This window comes from Juglans regia, chromosome 7 (genome assembly GCF_001411555.2).
Source record: "Juglans regia cultivar Chandler chromosome 7, Walnut 2.0, whole genome shotgun sequence".
NCBI lineage: Eukaryota > Viridiplantae > Streptophyta > Magnoliopsida > Fagales > Juglandaceae > Juglans > Juglans regia.
In genome coordinates, this window is record NC_049907.1 from 4,109,943 (window position 1) to 4,133,826 (window position 23,884).

At 34.4% G+C, this 23,884-nt stretch overlaps 1 protein-coding gene across 1 annotated transcript; it reads left to right on the forward strand.

The window, feature by feature from the left end:
• Window positions 1–6,780: 6,780 nt before the first annotated feature.
• Window positions 6,781–23,205, forward strand: LOC108995255 (probable LRR receptor-like serine/threonine-protein kinase At3g47570). The gene is made up of 6 exons (XM_035692596.1): window positions 6,781–6,847; window positions 7,620–7,750; window positions 14,658–17,541; window positions 19,827–20,179; window positions 21,991–22,233; window positions 22,867–23,205. Exons 1-6 carry the CDS (start codon window positions 6,781–6,783, stop codon window positions 23,203–23,205), a joined length of 4,017 nt encoding a protein of 1,338 aa, XP_035548489.1.
• Window positions 23,206–23,884: the final 679 nt, after the last annotated feature.

Below are 23,884 nucleotides of genomic sequence, written 5' to 3' on the forward strand. Positions count from 1 at the left end.
TAAGCTTTCTATAAGTGCTTGGTTCAAAAAGAGAAGTGCCTTCATCTTTGCTGATTTTAAGGTTTTGATCAAGAAGTAGCTTGAGGGGTTTGCAATCGAGCATACCAGAATCAGCCAAGATATCTAAGGCATATTTCCTTTGAGAAATGTGAATGCCTTTAGATGATCTAGCAATCTCTAGGCCCAAGAAATAACATAGGAGGTGGATAAGATGAACAAATAGATAAGGGTGACTCTAGAGGAGAAGGTGATGGGGGAAGTGTGGAATTTTGGAAAGGGAAAATGGACTTATGAAAAATTACATCCCTTGAAATGAAAATGGTGTGGTTGGTAAGGTCTAACAATTTGTATCCCTTGATTTCAAAGGGATAACCAAGAAAAACACATTTTCGACATCTAGGATCAAATTTCTTTCTACCATTTAAAAGGGTGGCTGCAAAACATAAGGAACCAAATACTCTCGTGTGAGCATAAACAGGTTTTTTGTTAAACAAAAGCTTATATGGAGTTTTATTATTTAAAAGTGGGGTTGGAAGTTTGTTGATGATATACATGGCTGTCAAAAGATAGTCACTCCAATATTCTAAAGGCAAATTAGCTTGGAAACTAAGGGCACGAGCTACATTAAGCAAGTGCTGGTGTTTCCTCTCAACAACGCCATTTTGTTGAGGGGTTTCCACATAGCTTTTGTGATGAATAATGCCTTTGTCATTAAAAAAATCTGTCATGCAAAACTCAACACCATTATCACTTTTCAGGGTTTTAATTTTGAGTCTAAATTGTGTTTCCACCAAATTATAAAAGGACTTGATACATGCTCTAGTTTCAGTTTTGGTAGAAAGTAAATAAAGCCAAGTGGTACGAGAGAAGTTATCCACTATTGTCAAAAAATATTTAGAACCATCATGTGCAATAGTGGGACTAGGTCCCCATAAATCACAATGGATTAGTTCAAATATTCTTGATGAAAGATAAACATTGTTAGGAAAGGGTAATCAATGGAATTTTGCTAATGAACAAATATGACAAGGTTTTTCATTAATGGAATATGTGTGCTTGCTTACAATAGGATCAAAAATCAACTTTAATCTAGAAATAGATAAATGACCCAGGCGACAATGCCATAGATCAGCATGAGCAACAGAGTTAACAACAGAAGTTGAAGAAATAAGATCTGTGTGAGTGTTGTGAGTATAATCTGAGAGGGATTGTGCAAGGGTTGAAGGAGAGATGTCTGTGCAGACCAAGTAATATAGGCCATGTCTTAGCTCACCCTTCCCAATCAATATCCAAGAAGGCAGGTCCTGAATGAAACAACAATTTGAGAAAAAAAGCAAACAACAAGTTAGAAAATGTGTTAACTTGGTTGTTGAAATTAAATTAAATGAGAATGCAGGGACACAAAGAACATCCCTCAAAATGATAGTACTTGTCAAATGAAGGGTACTAACATGTGTTATCGAGGTTGAGCTTCCATTGGGAATCTTGATTGAGTAAGCAACAACTGAGGTAATTGAAGTGAAAAGAGAAGTGCTACAGACCATATGGTCTGTGGCACCTGTGTCAATTATCCAACTGGAAGAAGAGTTATGCAGGGAACTCTGTGTGTGTGTAGAGAAAGATGTATATATACAAGACATTTTGGAAGAATGGACAGGAGAGTGAGAGGGTTGAGGTTGAGTGCCAGAGTGAAGAACATTTGCTGCAATTGAAGAATCCTGAGGTTGAATTAAAGACAAAAGCTACTGGTATTAAAGCTTGGTCAAACCAATCCTATCATCACTAACAATTTCAGATTCAGTAGCATTAGAATGAGTGGCCTGATTAGTAAGAAAACCAGGAGTCTGCTGCTTGGCATGAAACTTGTGACCAGGTTGGTAACCATTCAACTTGTAGCACTTGTCGATTGTATGGCCAGTTAAATTAAAATGTGAACAAATGGGGGCAGTTGCATTGCCAAGTTTGAAGCCGTTTTCCAATCAATGGCCAAAGATTTTGCAGTGGCTGCAATAGGGCCTTTCCTCTTTGGCAGAAGGATTTGTTTTGGAAAATCTTGAAGGGGAAAAATGTTTCTTAATGGCCAGTGCCATGGTTTCAGTGGAAGGGACAGTGGAGATTATTTGGTGGTGCCTTTCTTGTTGCTGAATGAGGGAGAAGAATTTTGTGAGAGGGGGAATGAGGTCCATCAACATAATCTGGTCTCAAATAGGAGAGTAGGAGTCATGTAAGCCCATTAGAAATTGAAGAACACAGTCTCTCTGGTATCGATCCAAATGTGTTTTCATGGTGCCACAACTACAAACATGAATAGGGTCATAGATGGAGAGTTCATCCCAGAGAGTCTTCAACTCACCATAATATATACTTACTGAATCATGTTCCTGAAGAAGGCCAGCTAATGCTTTCTTGAGTTGGAAAATTCGTGGGCCATTTTGTTGAGAGAAACGGTCCTAAAGATGTTGCCAAATTTCCTTAGCATCATCCACAAAAACAACACTAGATTTAATAGAGGGACTTACAGAGTTCTGTATCCATGAAATAACCATGTCATTACACCTTTCCCATAGATCGAGTAAAGGGTCCATGGAATCAATAGGTTGCAAGAGGGAACCATTGATGAAACCAATTTTATTTTTCGCACGAAGGGCACAACACATGGCATGAGACCAAGTGGCATAGTTGTCTGTAGTAAGAGGATCAGAAACGAGGGTAATGGCAGGGCTATCTTTAGTAGTCAATCAGGATGTAAACAATCTTTGAACTTGAGGAATCAACGAAAAATGTCTTAACACTTTTTGGGGTACATTATGCTTATCGGATGTCCATCTTGACTCATGACACACAGGACATGAATCAAATTCTGCATATTGCTGCCAGAAGATAACACAATCATTTTTACAAGCGTGGATGATATTATAATCAAATCCTAACCCTCGTTTCAATTGCTTCGATTCATAAAAATTACGGGGTACTACGTCATCCTGAGGGAGAGCCTCTTTAAATAATTCTAGCAACATGTCAATGGCCTTGGTAGAAATACGATAAATAGACTTAAAATGAAGCAACTTCACCGTGAAAGACAACTTGTTATGACGGGTGCACCCCTCGTACAACTCTCGTTATGCATCCTCCCATAGTCTTCGAAAGTTTCAATTTCCCTCAAATGATTGTGCAAATGTTCATTCTCCATCTCTCGCCCCAAATATTCCTACACCTAGATCGCCTAACATCTCAGTCATATCCTCTCCATTATCATCACTGTCATCAGAAGCATCCACATGAATGTCGATGTCGTTACCCTCCTCTATTTGATTGGACTGATTGCTAAATCTAAGTCCTTTAGGAAATGGTTCGCCAAGTAAAACCTAATGTGAGTATTTAGAATCGATTCCATTTACTTACAAATAAATGATCCTCCACTACCACCAAATTATAAGAACTAAAATTTTTGCACTTCTTACACGGACATCTTATAAATCCTCGACTGTCAACACTTAAGTAAGCAAACTCTATAAAAAACGTCATCCCTTGTGCATACTCCTTGTAGTCTCGTCCAAATCTATCTCCTAACAACATCCAACTCTTCTCCCTTGTATTTTCGTTACTCGTCATCTGTCTATCAAAATAATCTAATTCATGGGATAAACATTTACAAGAGTCTTTTAGTAGATACTGCTTTTAGTATTGATAAGGTAGTTAGTCCAATCTTATTCGAGAGATTATCATCTATATTGCATATACACTCAGTTTTAACTCTAATGTTAGTCAAAATTTCGACAACATTTCCCTACAATTCTCTAAATATGTTAGTCACGATAAGTCGTCGACCCTATTCATGGGCCGAACAACTTACGAACGACATACCCAAAGAATGTAAGGAAACATTGAACCAAAATTTTGATTGACTAACACAGAGTTTAAATTGAATATATATGCCATATAGATGATAGAATCACAAACTGTCCACTTTGGACAATTCCAGAGTTGTACCCAAGAGAATGTTTGGCCACAACTCTCGAACGGGTCTAAGGTTCAATTACATGCATATAAAAATAACGCTGAAATCCATCTAGCTCCTAAATAGTAAACTAAGCCACTAGTAAACCAACTCCAATTATTTAATCACTCTCTAATTCATATGTTTCTTATTTTTAAAGTATTAATTATAATTTAAATTTACTTATTTTTTAATTATACCTTTTAGCTTTTAACCCCATTAACTATTAAGTATTAATTCTAATTTAAGTTATACATAAATCTTATGTTTCTTATTTTTTAAAGTATTAATTATAATTATAATTTACTTATTTTTTAATTATACTTTATAGTTTTTAATAAATTATCTCCAAACCATTAAATTTGAATTTGAGTATTACAACACAGGAGCACACCTGTTTGAACACTTCAAGATCTGTTCGAACATAATAACGCGTTCGAATGAGAAATCATTGTGTTTGAACGGTTGCAACCGAGAATCCAGACACAAAACAGAACCAAACACAATTTTAGAGAACACATTCATTAGATAAACACCTACTACCAAGATACATATTTCACAAACATTGTATAAACACAAATATATTTTCATATTCTCACATCCAAACACAAATATATTTATATTTTTCTCACATCCAAATATAAATACATTCTTCTAACCTTAATCTTTTGTTCAAAAACAGAAGAGAAAATAACTAATTTGAGTTTAAGAGAACATAAATTTGAGTTTTTTTAATAAAACAATCACATGAAAATAGAATATTAAAGTAAAAGAACATATCAATTTAAAGAGCAATCAGTGGTTGATTTTGGCCGAACACTTCAAGGTCTGATCTCTCACTTTCGTTCTCTCTCGTGCTCTCTCAATCTCAAGAGGAATCAACATAAATGGCCAGCACGTTTATGCTTTTGGACATCTTATTTCTTATTTTCCCGTTCGAACGTAATTTATTAATCGTTCAAACCCAAATACAGGGAAGCGGAAAAAATTTCTTGCCTGATCAATTCAGCACACATCCATTAGAACGTCCATTATAGTTGTTCAAACAGATAATTGAAAGTGTAATATGGCGCAAATTGATTCTGCCACAGCTTAGGAATGGCACCAACATATTATATACGTTTGAACGCTATAAGTTTCCTTTCAAACATGTAATTAACCAGTTTGAACAGTAATAATAGACAGTTCGAACGTGATATATATATATATATATCTAATTTTATTATATATATATAATTTTATTACTATATATATAAAAGTATAGGTATATAGAACACTTAATCTTTATGTGTTCAATATATATAAGTTAATAGGTATAATATAAGTTAAGAATATATATATATAAGTCTAAATGTATAGTAGAAAATAAGGATATAGTAGTGTACAAGACTATATACTTATATAGTACACCCATATAAGTATTATAAGTATATTATATAAGAGTATATTATAAAAGTACATTAAATATATAAGTATATTATATTTAAGTATATTATATTTAAGTATATTATATGATATTAGGATAAGTATATACTCTATAAGTAGATATAGTTGTATATCTAACTATAATATAAGTGAACAAATATATATAACTATATATGTAAGTATAACTATATATTATAGTAGTATATAATTATATAGTTGTATATATAAGTATAATATATTGTAGTATATAAGTATATATAAGTAGTATATAAGTATTAGTATAAATATAAGTATATAATAATTAAGTATGAGTATTATTATATAAGTAGTATAAGTATATATACTATATTATATAACAAATATAATAATAACCAACACAATATTTTTTCCCGTTGGAATGGTATTCGTAAGCGTTCGAACGAATTATATATTTTTGGAATGAGTTTGAACGGAATTACTAATCGTTCGAACGGAAATAAATAAATATTAGGCATCGTGTCCAGACCTAGCGCCGTTAGAACACACCAAACCCATTTCAGCCCCTCTGTTGCTCTAGTGCTTCCAGCTGCCAAACGCTACCGTCGAAGCCACCGTCCATCACCACTCTCTAACCCGCAACAAGTATGTCCTCTCCCAATCGTTTTTACCGATTAATTTCTCCTAAAATATGTTTTAAAAGGGTTGAAAATGGGATTTTGAAAAAAACCCCATTTCAAAATCGTAGTTGGCTAGAAATGGAGGAAGAGATGAATATAGGTCATCCCGACCTCTCATTGTTATTGTGGGAGGAAAAACGACGTTTTTAAATCATATATTACGGTTTTGGCAATGGTTGAGTTGACTTAGCCATTGACGATTTTGAACTAGAATTGTCATTCGAACGTGCATAAGACGTTCGAACGGTATACGAATAGTTTTCATTCGAACCACAATTAGACGGTTTGAATGGCAATCAGTGAGCGTTCGAGCGTATATTTATGATCAGTCGAACACACTATATACCGTTGGAACATGTTGTTAAGCATTCAAATGGTACATACTTTTTTTTTTATAGATATAATAACCTTGATCTAATTATAATTTTGATATTTTGTAATCATTGTCCTTAATTTTATATCATAAATTTAGCGTCATTTCAATGGCTTCTCGGGAAAAAAAAAGGGGTTGCATCAGGGCAATCATTTAGCGAAGAAGTCTGAGAGATGACTATTTTGTTAGAGAGGCAGATGAAAATAGATGATTTTAGGAATCTTATGTGGGATAGGGGTGAAAACCGATGTCGTTGGCGCGGTTTTTGGGCAAAACCGACACCGACCGACATCTGGAAAAATGGATGAGGTACCGACCGTAAACGGTCGATGGCGAGAAGGGCACCGATCAAAGACAGTTCTCCGCCGGTTCTTGGTCGGCGTCGGTTCTTTGACGGTTCTAGTGAGATAATTATGAGAGAGAATGAGAGAGGGAGAGATGCATAGGAGAGAGAGAGAGTTACAGATGAGAGAGATAGAGAGAGAGTTACAGATGAGAGTTCGGGAAGAAGAAGATCGGGGAAGAAGAAGAATACTCTTAATGAAACGACGCCGTTTCACTTAAGTTTAAGTGGAACGGCGTCGTTTCAGACTTATTATTTCTTTCTTACGTCCTTAATAAAACGACGACGTTTGGTTTAATGCCAAACGGCGTCGTTTCCAGTATCTGTTGCAGTACTTATTAACTAAAACGGCGCCGTTCAACTTAAACTTAAGTGGAACGATGCCGTTTTGATAAGGGTATATTAAAAAAAAAAGGATTTTATTATATCGGTCGGTTTAGCGGTCTGGTCCAGCTTCAAACCGAGACCGAACCGCTGAACATCGGTTTCTTGAAATTTCCACCGCACGCCGACCGGTTCTCCACCGGTTCCGGCCGGTTCCTGACGCGGCCAGTCGGTTTGCGTTTGTGGCAGCCGGTGATGTCGGTTTCTGTACAGCCCTAATGTGGGAGAGAAATTCTCTCGCATCTGTCTTTCTTGATCGTGGTTGGACATCGATCATCAATCAGAAGGACGAAGGGACGAACAAGATAGTTTCCTACATCAATATTGTATTTGAGTTCTATAGAGAACTTGGTTGTGCCAGGTAGGAGGATGACACATACACTTTCTTCGTTTGAGGCATCACAGTACGCTTTTCAGTTGATGCAGTTGCTGATTTTCTAGGTATCCCTCGATTGCCCACTGCATATCCTAACGTGGTGCCTAGAGAGTCTACACCTGCAGGCGATGGGGAGACTGCAGAGGAAGAGGATACTGTGATGCCTGATGAGATCGATGGCTTAGCTGATCATGAGGTTCGTTAGTTGGTTGTGGGTCCAGATGCTCCTTCCTATGATGGACAGAGCATCAAACATGTGGACTTATCTAGTTTTTTTAAGATCATGAACATTAAAATAGCTAACAACATCGATCATCGACTACACGAGACTGATGTGAGCATGGACCTGGCACGATTTATGTTACGGGTTGCTCGCGGGGTGCCTATAGACCTAACGGGATATATATTCGCTAGGATTCGATCAGAGACAATCTATATTATGACAGATAGAGTATTATTTTATTTAGTGTACTTGGTTACTCCTTTGGTATATATAATATTCAGACTTATCAAAAAAAATTTGTAACAAATATATTTCCATTTAGAGTCATGCTCACACGATTGCTTTTAGAAAAAGGAGTCAGGCTAGATGACTTTGAGCATCTTCGGGAGCCGATTGGACCAATCAACTCGACCACCTTGTCTCGTAGCACTAGACACTCCATATTTCGTATTCGTGCACCCACTATAGAGGCGGTCGACACTCAAGGAAGTGCACAGGGCGTATCTGGTGAGGCATCTACACAGGGTCATCACACAATGCTACTCGTGAGGAGATTGCAGATACTGTGAGCGCAAAGATGCACGCACAGACATTAGAGATCATTGATGTAGTCTGGGTGGCCCTCCCAGAGATTGAGTCGAAGCTCATGTCTTGAGCGATTGATATTAAGGCACGTATTGCTGGAGTTGAGGCGGTGCTACACGATATGGCCCAGTAGTGTATATATTTTATTAGCATTAAATATGCTTTTTTGTATTGACAATCATGACTATTTGTATTTTGTATAATTAATTTAAATATTCAAATAGTCATACATTATATTCCCACCATACATTATATTTTTGGGATGCAATTTATGTAAAAAACGACACTATAAGTAATATTTATTTAACATAAAAAAATACTAAAATATTTTTTCATTAATTACTTAAAATTAAGTTATCATGAATTCGTAAAGATTTTATGTTCCGTTCAAACAAGGTTTAAAAAAATCTCTGCCAATTTTAATTTAATTTCCCACCAAGTGTTTCGTTTGAATGCATAAATGTTGTGCTTGAACGAGCTTGCAACCTTCCTGCCAACGTTTACCACCAAATCTTTACTGTTTGAACAAACCAATTTTATGTTTGAATAGATTTAAACTTTCTCCACCAAAAGAAATTACTTCCCCGCCTATATTACCATTCAAACCAATTATATAACATTCGAACGAACATTAATTCCTGGTTTGAACGTATTTTTGACCATTCGAACGGTTTTAACATTTTGAAACGACCTAATTCGTCACAGAAGATATGGTTCGAATGTCTTTTAAGCCATTTGAACGTTTTTAAAAAGTCATCATTTGTTTGAGACGAAATTTATTTTTCGTCTCTAATAATTACTTTTAGGGACAAAATAAATTTATCCCTAAAACTAAAATTTCTTGTAGTATAAAATAGGTAATCATGATATCAGTCCAGACCTTCTAATTAACTTGAATGAATCCAACATACCATGATGAATGTTAAGAACTTAATTTGGTGAGAGCACAAAAATTTCTAATTAAGGCCTTGGTTTTTCGTGATTAATTTAGCGAGCCATTAGTAGTACCATTGACTAGTACTATATATATTTTTTTCCTTCTAAATGCATGTAAGAGTTCTTATGTCCTAAATCATGTACCATTTCAAGGAGATCCATCAAATATATATATATATATATATATGTATGCTTTGGATATTTGTTCTTTCACAATCAAAGTTCGCCTTACTCGGCCTAGCATTGATTGCTCTAGTCGTATTATCAATTAGCCAAACACGCTTCTCATGTACGTGGTATAAGCTGGCTAGGGTCTTAGGCGGTACTTGAGGATTGCCAACTGGAACGACTGCTGTAAACGTGATCCCCAAGTTTGGACGACCCCTAGCTAATTTCACCGGGTTGAGTCGGGATGGCTGGTTTTAATCATCATCATATAATAAATATCGGACTGATAAACAGTATTGTCACCACCTATACGTACATGAGCTACTTAAATCATTGAAATTTACAAAACCTTAAAAAAAGATACAAATCTATATGTGCATTTCTTACTTACAATTAAGTTCCATGATTAATATAATACAAATTATTAAATCTAACACTTCTGATCATTTACTTAACCTTTTGGGACAAATAATAGAGTAATGCTCTATGCAGTCTTGGAGTTCGCAAGCGCCGTACAGTCGCTTTGAAAAAGAGTAGAGTCTACTATTAAAAAATTATTATTTTTTCATGTAGGTCCCATATTTATTCACTTTTTTCAAAGTGATTGTACGGTACTTGCACATTCACAACTGGAACTATCATTTATCATGAAAAAAATATTTCTGACTACTTTCAACTCCTACAAGAACGAGAGTTCCCACTTTGAGAGGGCCGGGGTTGACAACCTAGCTAGATATACCTATCATACATTAACCCTAGCTATTAACTGGCTGTTAATTCGTTATTAATACAGGAAGCCATATGAAGAGAATTAATATGAAATAATGTGCATAAATTGAATGGCCTCATTTTAATTCTCTATCCTAAAGAGGACAAAGCATATCCTTTGGTAAACGTTGGATCGAGTACCAGAATTATATGGAAGATTTCCCTTAAGTTCGAGTAAGAACTTAAGCTAGACCTCAAGTGAGAGAGTAAAATCACAGATTTGGGCCCGTATCTTTCCCATTTGAGATTCTTTTAAGTTTTGACAAGAATTTGAAAACATCTTTCTATGAGTTGTATAGTATCCTCTGATTTTAGACCCGTATCTCTTTGCAATTCCTCATGTCCACTTTCTCCTGATCTTCTGTACTGAGAAACTTAGCCTCATTTATCTGTTTGGTATTAAGAAGAATCGATCGCACCGTTTTCTCAATCACAGACGTACAGTTTCTTGTTTTAGATGACTAGTTTGATTATCATAGGTTTAATGGGTCGACGTGACTTGTAATCCACTACTGCTTGCAACTTGCTGTCTATATGCATCATGTCCTGCCTAATCTTAAATTTGACAAAAAAATCTCTCATTTGAAACAATTTGCAGGCTTTGCTACGGCAAGAAGAAATTAGCCGTTTTTTATGATTTTATATTCAGTACTGCATGCATTCTCGTGTTCTTGACGCCACATTTTCCAGGAGAGAAATTCAAACAGAAGCAAGCCATTTGAAAGCAGAGGGAATTGAAGCCTTTTGACGTAGACGTTTGGGTACTGGAAACGATGCCATGATCAGCATACTAGAAAATGGGGATATCTTAAATATCCAGCCCGTCAGATAAGGATGCAGTAATGCATATTAAAATAGGAAATCATATCAAACCAGACCTTTTGAGTTCTGACTTCAATGAATCCAACAGATTGATGATGAATGTTATGAACTTGGTTTGGTGAGAGGACATAAAATTCTATAGGCATTGGTTCTTCGAAATTTATATTATATCTAGAAAGAAAAAAAAAACCTTGTTTGGTACATGAATTGGGATTTTTGAGTTAGTGGGATATAACTATATAAATGGAGTGAAATCTGCAGTATTTATTACTGTTAGTATAACCACTTGCTTGGAAAGTGAGATGATCTTGTTTGGCTATCATCTCATCTTGTCCTACGGTACACGGCATTGGATATGGCAATTCTAGAATCCGTTGGAAACCGAAAAGTTTCCTTCCAAACCTAATTTGTTGCAGTTAATAGCCAAATAAAGGGTCATATTTATGTGGGAATGGGTTCTTTGAAAAGTGAAAGGCTTCATTTGAGTGGACATATACCATTCACGTACAATTTGGGGTTTGGAAAGATTACAAAGACTTTGTCTTGATAGTAATAAAATTGAAGGATTCTGTTAAGATATAAAATAAATAATAAAATCTATCTATTTTCATTAGTTTAAATTTTTGGAACAAACGATGATTTTACATAGTATTAGAACAGAGGTTCTGAGTTTGAATCTTGACTCTACATTTTATACCATTTAATTAAATATTCTACATGTTGGCCATCTATTGAGAGGAAATGTTAAGATATAAAATAAATAATAAAATCTATCTCTTTTCATCATTTTAAACTTTTAGGATAGGTGGTGATTTTACGGATTCATTTAAGAAATATGTCAATTAAGGAACTTAGGGAGTGTTGAGACTCTCAAACAATAGAATCTCTTGATCCTTCCCAAATTGAAATTCAAGCCTCAGTCATCTAATTCCCCACGACTACGTCATGGCTCCAAATTCTAATCCCGTAATTTACTTTTTCGAGTGAATTAAGCTTCGTTTGGATGACAAATATCTCTCAACTCATCTCAACTCATCATTACAACTTTTTCAAATTTCAACATAAAATATAATAAACAATTCAACTTTTTCAAATTCTAAAATAATAATAATATTAAAAAATAATATTCTAACAATATTTTATCATTTCAACTCAATTCAATTCAACTCACTTTAACATCCAAACGCAACCTTAGTGTCTGTTTTCACCGGCGCACATAATTTTATTTTACCGTAGCCCGTGGATCATTTGAATGACGTTTACCAAAATTTCAGAAGCTGAATCCGGAATTTTCAATTAAAGGGATATTTGAGAAGAGTAATTCTACATACAACCGTGAAGTGCGTAACCGCGCGCCCCGTAATCGCTTTGAAAAAGAGTGGGGTCCACTATTAAAAAATTAATTTTTTTCATGTGGATCCCATGTTTTATTCATTTTTTTCAAAGCGATTACGCGGTGGTTACACAATTTACGGTTGTAGGTATATTTTCTCTAAGATTTTATAGAGTTTTGGAAAATAAGAGAGAAAAAATTGAATAAAAAATATTATAAAATTAAATTATTATTAGAATATAATTTTTTAATATAGTTTTTATTTTGTGATTTGAAAAGGTTTCAATTTATTTTTTTTTTGTTTGAAAGTTTGAAAAATTTGTAATGAAAAATTTGAAAAAATTGTAATAATTAGTTTGAAAACTTTTATTTTAATGATGTTTGAAAATGAAATAAGACGAAATAAGACGGGATGATAAGAAACCAAAACTATTTCCAAACATTCCCATGTGGTTAGCTAGCTTGGTAATCGATGCTTTTGCAGATCATGAAATTGGAGTAACAAGCCACATTCAACTATTCATATTTTTAATAAATAAAAAAAATCTTTGCTACACATAAATCGATGTGTTAGCATATCAGTTATAGTGAGAATCATTATAATTATAAAAAAAAAATATCAATAATTTTTTAGCATAGCTGCTTTCGCATCAGTGGTATACTGAGTGGGTACAAAAGAAGACTTCTAAATAGATTTTCTCATAAAAAATTAAATAAAAAATAGTAAGACCCGTACAATATTATTTATTTTTACAATTTCTTTTATATTTATGTTTTAAAATGAGAGTATTCATATAAAGTGATATTACTTTTGTAAACTATTTTGCAAAAATACCTCTTATTTAAAATATAGTTGTATAAAAAATCGTATAAAATGTTGTATATGACTATCATTTTTCAAATAAAAATAATTAGGATCAGAAGATTTTAAAACAACCTTACATACTTCGTAACCCCATTTGAATCTACATTGAATTAAGGTTATCACTGTTGACTTCATGATCGGTAAAGCTAAATTTAATTATTTTATTTATACGTTAACACTCTTCCCACTTATGGATTAATAGACTACTATAAACAAATAAGTTAACAAACATGTGAAATATTTTGTTAAATTAAACAATGCAGTAGCTGACATGAACTAGGATTTGAACTCAGTACCTCTACTATATGATACTATACTGTTAAATCACCACTTTAATATATGATAGATTTAATTACTTAATTATATCTTCAATTTCGTTTTGAGATTCTAAATAATCTAACCTAAGTGGTACGCCATGTTCACGAAATGTGAAACATGACAAATTATGTTATGTTTAATGCTTTATAAAAAATGCTCGATCTAATTTTTTTTTTATAAAAATAAATTTATAAATTGGTTCAAACTGTGGTATATTAAATTGTGAAGTTTCTTTATAACAAAATAGATATGAATTTTACATTGAGTCGCATAAGTTTATTTTTTATAAGATTTTTTGTAAATATATCACTTCTCTAATTAAAAAATGATAAAAAGAAAAAAAAAATTAACAAGTATTTTCAATGTAAAGAAATTTGTGCATCAAGAAGGGAGAATAATTAACGCGCGTTTTGTCGTAGAATTTTTGAAATCAAATTTGCTCATTTTCGACGTTTATTTATTTTATATTTTGAGACCAAAATGAAAAAAGAAATATGGATAAATCTAATTCTTTAACATTCTGTCGAAGTATTAACTATTTTGGAAAATTTAGGGTTTATTTGGATAGTGAGATGATATGAGATAGTTTTAAATGAGTTGAATAAAATCTTATTAGAATATTATTTTTTAATATTATTATTATTTTAAAATTTAAAAAAATTAAATTATTTATTATATTTTATATGAAAATTTAAAAAAATTATAATAATAAGATAAAATAAGATAAGATAAAATAAATTAAAAGTATTTCTATATCCAACCGTTTCCTTAATTCTGCATTTTAGAAGAAGGGGTTTTGTAGGATACAAAATCAAAACCCAGTTAATATGTTTAAAAGACATTGACGGACCAACCTAATAACGACAAATGATAGCTAATAACCGGACCTATATTGACTTGAATGAGAAATGGTTGACTTCACTTCCCTTATATTAGTTGCTTAACACCCGTAATTATACTCACTAGCTACTGTCATCATTTCACGCTTCTTCCTAAACATTCTCCTCCTAGTTCTATCTCCTGCACTCATGGTGCTCATAGGAAATATGTTCCCTCTAATGCTATTGAGTTTTCTGTTTGTGCAGTACTCATGCATGTTTCAATTGATCCAATCTTTTAACAATTTTACTGACCAATCTGCTCTCATTGCCTTCAAATCTCGTATCAGTTCTAGTCCAAATGAAACCCTCTTGGCTACTAACTGGTATGCACCAAACTCGATCTGCAATTGGATTGGGGTCTCCTGCAGTCGACGTAGGCAAAGAGTCACCGCTTTAGACCTTTCCTACATGGGTCTCCATGGCACCATTTCTCCTCATATTGGTAACCTCTCCTTCCTAGTCTCACTTCATCTTTTTGACAACAGCTTCTTTGGTTTTATTCCGCATGAGATCAGTCGTCTACATCGCTTGAGAATACTCATCTTGTCATTCAATCAATTGGAAGGAAGCATCCCTCCTTCCATTCATAATTGTCGAAAGCTTCGCAAGGTAAGTTTTGATTCGAACCGTCTTATTGGCGCAATTCCATCTTCATTTGGCAATTTGTCAATGTTGGTGTTCTTGAATTTGCAGCGTAATAGTCTCATTGGTCCATTTCCTCCAGTCATCTTTAACATATCTTCTCTAAACATTTTTGCTGTTACAGCTAATCACATATCGGGAGCTCTTCCGAATGATCTTTGTGGCCGCTGTCCTAATCTTCGGATACTTCATCTCTCGAGTAACAAATTTGGTGGTCAACTTCATTCGCAATTTAATAATTGTCAGGAGCTTGAACGTTTAGGTTTGTCATACAATAAATTCGATGGGAGTATTTCAAAAGCTCTAATTGACAGTTTACAAAAGCTTGAATTGCTAGCTCTTGGGGGTAACAACTTCACTGGTATCATACCTCATACCATAAGCAATTTGTCAACATTGCATACATTTGGAATTGAGGATAACCACATCCAAGGAAGCATTCCCACTGATTTGTGGAATCTTCAGAAGCTAATTGTTTTGGTTTTGGGAAGTAATAACTTCAAAGGGGAAGTACCTCAAAAAATTTTCAACCTTTCTTCTTTACAACGTATCTCTTTTGAGCATAATTCCCTCTCTGGATATCTTCCATCACCAGATCATATGGGGCAATCTTGCCCTAATCTTGAAGAAATTATACTCAGTAGAAACAAACTTAGTGGCCATATCCCATCCTATCTTTCAAATTGTTCCAAGCTCATCAAAGTAGACCTTGCTGGAAACTTATTCTCTGGACCAATTCCCAAAAGTCTGGGAAACTTGAAGTACCTCCAACATCTTTTTTTGGGTTCAAATCAGCTAATAGGCTGGGAGGCTAGAGATCAAGAGACCAATTTCATTTCATCTTTATCCAATTGTAGATTTTTGACAAGTTTATACTTAAGCTATAATCCATTGGATATAATAATTCCAGGTTCCATTCAAAACTTTTCTACTTCCTTTCAAATCTTTGTTGCAGACAATTGTCAAATAAGGGGTCATATTCCTATGGGAATGGGATTTTTGAAAGGCCTGATCTGGCTTGATTTGGGAGATAACAATTTGATTGGAAATATCCCTTTCACATTTGGTGGTTTGGAAAGATTACAAAGATTGCATCTTTACAATAACAAGATTGAAGGATTGATTCGAGAAGAGTTATGCCAATTAAGAAATTTGGGAGAGTTGGATCTCTCAAACAACAGAATCTCTGGATTCATCCCAAATTGCATTTCAAACCTCAATCTTCTAGTAAAGCTAAACTTGAGTTCTAATAAACTTGAATCATCAATACCATCAAATATATGGAGCCTTGAAAATCTTTCTTTATTGGATCTGTCATTGAATTCCCTTGGTGAATATTTGTCTTCGAATATGAAGAAATTGGACACTCTTGAATATCTGGATTTATCAAGAAATCAAATTACTGGAGAAATTCCAAGCATCATTGGAGCATTTGAAAGCTTGAGGTATCTTGACTTTTCAAACAACTCCTTTCAAGGAGGCATTCCACAATCTTTTGGGAACTTAAAAGGATTAGATATCTTAAATCTTTCTTACAACAATCTTTCTGGTGCAATTCCTAAATCCCTTGAGGCACTTCCATATCTCAAATACTTGAATTTATCTTTCAACAAGCTTGTAGGAGAGATTCCATCCGGTGGTCCTTTTGTGAACTTCACGGCGGAATCATTTTCAGGAAATAGTGCACTTTGTGGGAATCGAATTTTTAGAGTTCCACCTTGTCCAACGACTCCTACCAACCAACGATCAAAGATGAAAGATATTTTGCTCAAATGTATTCTTCCTACGACTGTGGCAATTATAGCTTTCATAATGTTGGTTTATTTCTTGAGAAGATGTCGGAAACGTAATATGGAGATGCCCACTTCACTTAATCCATTGCCTGCACTGGAACATAGAATGATATCATATCAAGAGCTTTGCCAAGGGACAAACAACTTTTGTGAAAGCAACTTGCTTGGAGTTGGAGGTTTTGGCTCCGTGTACAAAGGAATACTTTTTGACAGGACAATTGTTGCAGTAAAAGTTCTAAGTTTGCAACTGTCGGGTGCTTTCAAAAGTTTTGATGCAGAATGCAAAGTGTTACGGACAATTCGACATAGAAATCTTGTTAAGGTCATAACTACATGCACTAATCCCGAGTTTAGAGCATTGGTGCTGGAATACATGTCGAAGGGCAACCTTGAAAGATGGTTATACTCTTATAACTATTGCTTGGATCTTCTACAAAGAATAAATATTTTGGTTGATGTTGCATCAGCCTTAGACTATCTCCACCACGGCCAATCAGAATCTATATTGCATTGTGATTTGAAGCCTACAAATATCCTTTTGGATGAGAACATGGTTGCACATGTTGGTGATTTTGGCATTGCAAAGATTTTAGCCGAAAATAAAGACGCAACACACACCAAAACTCTTGGTACCATTGGCTACATCGCACCAGGTACGTACGTACATGAGTTTACCCTAATTGTCAAAAGGCTAAATAATAGTTTGCTGATCTTACAAATTTTTGGTAACAACATGCATGACAACTTTCCTCATCTTAGCTAGTCTTATAGTCCATAAACTCATATGAATATGAACTAACAAATTCATACGACTTGGGTCTAACAAATCTAACAAGGTGAGACTTTTTAGTACTTCAGTTTAGCATTGTGCAACTTTTTTACTGAGAAATAATCATGTGGAATTCTTTATTAGAAAAAATGTGCTATGTTAATTTTTTTGTCTATGAACATTAACAAAAAATACATGGCCCAATCATTGAGTTGTGAATTGCGGCTCACTTTGGCCACCATGTGAATGGCTCTGTTCTGGCAACTTGAGAACTACCATGCTGGCCTTCTATAAATTCCTTCGTGAACAAACCTCATTTGGTCTACTGCAACTTTAACGCACTAACAATGAATTCACTGGTAGGGGTGTCTAAGTCGGTTTTGGAATTCTAAGAATCGATATAGACCTATTCAGCTAATAAATCTAAATTTTCGATTTTTTCGATTTCTGTCCAATTTTGTTTGGTTTACAAGTGTAATTCAGTTTTGGTTTTTTTCGTTGGCCTAGTTGGTTTTTCTAACCCAAATGATTTTTTTTTAACCCAAAATATGATAGAGTCCAAAATCTTATTTTCAGAAACACCATGCATATAACTAATTAACCAAATAAACACAAATTAAAAAAAAAAATAGACTAAAATAATTGCAAATACAACCACTGAAGTAAAAGGTCCAACTGCAAAGTATATGAAAAAAGTTACAGAATAATTAATTACCAACTACTTAGCTTAAAAAATTACAATTACATATTATATATACTCTTATACTTATATCATATTATATATGTAAGTATGTAAATTAATATATAAGGATAAATAATAACATGTTAGAAACTTAATATTTATATTTAAGAGTAAGTTTATATCAAGGAAGCATAAACAATAAGACTAAAATTTCATCTTATATTAATTTTATAATATTTATAATATATAGCATAAAAATTAAAAAAAATTAAAATATATAATATAAAAAATGAAATATATATACTTCAGTTCGGTTTGGTTGAATTTAGTTTCCAAATCTTAAAAATAAGTACCGAACTGGCTTTTAATTGGTTTCGGCTCTTAAGAACCGAAACCGACCAATTAATCGGTATTGAACTGGACCGAACCGATTAATGAGCTCACTGATTCTGTCATGTCCGGTCAGTTTGGTCGATATTTTGGTTTTTTCTTACACCCCTAACACACTAATGAACTCACTGATTCTTTAAGAACATGATGATCAAAAGATTAAGAAGGTGATGGTGTGTGCGTAAGGAGAGAAAACAGCTAATTAATTTGCTTTTAATGCTTAATATGTCACAAGGTGTTCTTTCATAAAAAAATATGTATTTATGAAAATAATGCCTAAGACCCTCAAAAAATCATGGAGGACAAGTAATTCTGATTCATAAACCTGTTTTAAATAAAGTTAGGAAAGTTTGCTCGACTACTAGCTAGGACGTCTCATGGTTCTAGCGAGTAAGTTCGCTTGACCATGTAACCTAGCTGTGCATGTCTAGTGATAAGCAAAATATAGTCCTTGCATGACCGAACCTCTCACGAGATTTTTAGCAAGATCTCTGTGCAAGTTGTGGGAGTTTGCAAACTCACAATGACTTAAAAAGTTTTATTCAATTTGAATTAAAGCAAACTCTTTTCAAAACAATAATAACTCAATTGGATTTAGCAAATATGCCAAACGTAACTTTTACAGTATCATTATTGTGTCAATTTATATTCTACAAACATTGAAAAGAAATACTTGCGTCAAAGTAAATTGTGTTATATGCATCTTCCAATCAAGGCTAATAAATGAATTCCTTGTATATTATAGTAATTACTTTCAATTTTAGGCTTGTAATTGTAGTCACTATTCTTTATTTTCTGGTAACATATTAAAAAAATATATATAGTCAGTCTAGAAAGGGAAGGGAAAGGAACCTGACAAAGACTACAAAATAGTATCTATAGTAGAAAGGGCAAAAAATAGGGAAATGCAGTCAACAAATTGGTCCAATCCCGCTATTTCATGAGCCAGGATATATATGGGCCACCAAAAGGGCTATTTTACTTGTACGTAGTTTTTGGATGGCCATGTGAATTATTAGTACTTAATAATTGCGTCATTTTAATAAGTCACAAGTTGCTAACTTAATGCCTTGTTGACAATTTGTGAGTATTTTTAGAATATGGATTTGAAGGAAAGGTATCCATCAAAACCGATGTCTACAGCTATGGCATAACATTGTTGGAGATGATCACAAGGAAGAAACCCACCGACGACATGTTCTCTGGGAACTTTACTTTGAGGCAGTTGGTAAATGCATCCATTCCAGATAGAATGATGGAAGTTGTGGATGAAGGTTTACTAAAAATAGAAGATGGAAGAGACACCATTGCCTTGCAAAGTATTCTTTCTTCAATCATGGAATTAGGCTTGAGGTGTTCTGAAGAATTACCAGATACAAGAATGGATATCAAAGACGTGTTGGTCAAGCTTAATAAAATCAAGTCAACTTTTTTTGAGAATAGGAACAGGGTTACTAGACATACTTGACCTTAATTAAATTGTTTCACATGTTTTATGTCTTTTTAATATTGTGAAGTACTTCTGAGTGGTATGTATGTAATATGTTTGTGTCAACATTCATGCTTGAAGAAATGGCTTGAGACTCTACTCTTCTTCCATCTCGATACAGTTTTCATTTGAGTTCATTTCCTTTACCACCCCTCCTAGAAGGTGCTCAACCAACATTCTTCTGTTTATATTATGTTTTTGTTACTCTTGATTACCAAATAAATAAGAAGCAAAGTATATTTATGACAAAAAAAGTAACTTTTTTACATTGAAAATACAAAGTTGCTTGTGAAATTCCTTAACCAGGAGGACCCTCCTCACATGGATTGAAATTTGAAAGTAATAATCTTTACGCTACCTTCTACTTCTTGTTGAATTCCAAAATTCCTAGAGAACCAAACAATGAAATGGAATTGAATTCGTAAAGGGTTTTAGAGAAGAAAGCAAAGCAAAGCAACCAAATTGAATGAGAATGACTATTGATAAATTTCTCATGATTTCCATGTAAGAGAGAGAGAGAGAGAGGACACTGACTTGAGAGAAAATAGTTCTTTTATTCAAAGTTTATTAAAGTATATACTTTTATTGGGAAATTTTTAGGGATTGTGTTGTTACATGCACAATTTGGAGAGGAAAAAAAAAAAAAAAAATAGAACCATTATCTATTCAAGATACTTTTTGACTAAGAAGATATCTCCGCATCCAACATATACAATTTGTATCTGTAACATGCCCAATAGATTGATGGTAAATCAAATGAAATATCCCACTTCAAGGGTGAGAAAACCTCCAAGAATTTCAGAAGGAAGAAGAAGATAGAAATGCTTTGTATTAGTTTCTACTTGCCATTACAAGAGGGGCGTTCTCTACATATACTCACAGACCTCTTCTAACTCATGAGCTAAGGGCTAACTTACTAAAACAAAAGAAAGATAACATAAACCTAACATGTTTATCATAGCAAAAAGTGGGCCATGGCCCAATCAACAATAACATGCACATCAACGAGATGGCCACAGGCCAGCACCTAACCCACGGGTTGAGCCCAACTATTAAACTCTTATCACCCAACCTAAGCCCATTATGGATTTGCACCTATTGTCACTGTTACATACATGTGACAGTATCTAGCCAAGATAAACAAGGATTAGCTACTGAGGGATGAGATTCTCAATTTGTCAAAATCTAATGCATCCACACAGACCACACCCATGCCATAAAAATTCATCTACCCTAAAATCGAGCTAAAATGACCCTCTATGGTTGGACTTTACCTATGCGAAAATTGATGGATTTTACCCTCTATGAGTGTGTTTTCCCTACCAAAGGTTTTGTGCAAAAAATTGAATGCTTTGATGGCAAAGTTTTGGTGGGGATCTCAAGAAAAAGCTTCAAAAATTCACTGGAAGAAATGGGACAGCCTGTGTATGAGCAAAGCAGAAGGAGGTATGGGATTAAGGAATTTGGCAAGTTTCAAGTTAGCTCTTCTAGCTAAACAAGTATGGCGAATTCTAATGATTCCATCATCACTGGCAGCAAAGATTTTGCAGGCAAACTATTTTCCTAATTCCTCTATACTACAGGCTAAACTCGGGTCAAGACCATCTTTTACTTGAAGAAGCATATTCTTTGCAATTGATTTAGTCAAGGAAGGGTGCATATGGAGAGTGGTAGATGGAAAAAAAATAAAAGTGTGGAAGGATAAATGGATTCCCAGACCTGGCCTTTGCAAAATTCAATTACCAATGAAAGTTTTATCAGAAAATGCATAGGTGGCAGATTTAATTGATCAACAAAGTGGATGGTGGAATATGCAACTTCTAAAAGAGGCTTTCAATGAGGAAGAGGCAAATGAGATTTTGAATATACCTGTTTCACAGATTGCTAGTGAAGATAAATTGGTGTGGAAAGGTACATCAAACGGTGAATTCTTTGTTAGAAGCGCATATCACTTGTATAATCAGCAACAAAGAAGTAAGATGGGGGAATCATCATCAAATGGGAATCAAAGTGAGGTATGGAAACAAATATGGAAGTTAAAAACAAGAAATTCTGTTAAAGTCTTTATGTGGCGGGCTATCAAGGATGTTTTGCCTACAAAAGTTAATATGTACAAAACGAAGATAACAACAGATCCTTTATGCCCCATATGTCAGAATGAAAGTGAAACCCCAGCTCATATACTCTGGTCATGCCCATCTGCACAAGATGTATGGAGTGTAGGAAACATGAAGATACAAAAAGCTACAATTTTAGAGGAGGATTTTGGATCCATTTTTCTTTCTATGCTACAAAGAATAGACCAAGATGAAATCTGTACTTTTGCAGCAATAGCAAAGGCTGTGTGGAATAGGAGAAATCAATGGATTTTTGAAGGATGTTTTATACCACCAACAATTTTAGTCAACAGAGCTCAGCAGGCTCAGCAAGACTTTATACAAGCATAAGGGGAGCAAGGTGGATCTCAAAGAGTAAGTCATCACTAGGTCATTACAACATGGGAAGTTCCACCACCAAATCGGCTTAAACTGAACTGGGATGTTGCTATTAGAGAGGCAGAGCATAAAGTTGGAATTGGAGTGGTGATTCGGGACAATGATGGTGATATTTTAGCTTCTCTAATGCAGCCACTCTTTTTTTGTTCTCAGGCAGCTATTGCAGAACCAAGGGGTATGGTTATAGCATCCATGCTTTGTAAAAGGTTGGAATTGCAGAATGTGATTCTTGAAGGCAACTCAATCCCAGTTGTCAAAACTATGAGAAATAAGAAAGATCAAAATGGGATACTTAGCTGCTTGGTGGAGGATGCTAAAGCTGCTTTGGTAGATATTAAATGGGATATTAAACATGTAGAGAGGGAGACAAATATGGTAGCACATCAACTAGCTAAGGAAGCTGTCTCACTGGGTTATGAAATTCTAGATATAGATTATGTAAACCCAGGTATTAGGTCTCTTGTAATGGCTGAAGGCCATAACACTGTTTGATGCAATGAAGAATGTTTGTGTTAAAAGAAAAAAAAAAAAACGATCTCCCTTTATGGTTCTTCCCGATTGTAATAACAACAATTGTTATAAACCCAGAACTGGAATGAAATGTAATAAGGGAAAATGCTTTGTAAATGACACCATACCCTTATTTGAAAGGCCGCATATTGTCTTCTTGTCGGTGACGTCGTTTCATCACTTTAGCATTTAGCTTCTTGTTACCTCCCAAATTCTTGACCAGGTGTGGCTTCATAACGAACTCCCCCACTTAAAGAACCTTGTCCACAAGGTTTATAGCATTGGTGCAATTGTTACACACTTTCAAGAGAAGAGTAAAAAAAATAAAAGAAACCCCCTTTACTCATTGTCAAGATACTGACATCAAATGTCCAACCACCAGGTCAAAAACAAGGATATTCTTTTCACCCAAAGATATACATGCTAGCATGAAAACTACAATAGCTACAGCCACAACTATTGCAAAGGAGGGACAAGTGAAATCATTTCCAAGTCGAGTATGATAAACACAGTCATACATATCAACCCCTAAAACACTACAAACTGCAATGTCCAATGGATAACCAATACCCATAACATATCGTGATTTATCAGCTAAACCATTGAAGGTTCTAACCACCTGTCCCATTCATGGCCTCTTGGCAGCTGACTGTTGTGCACA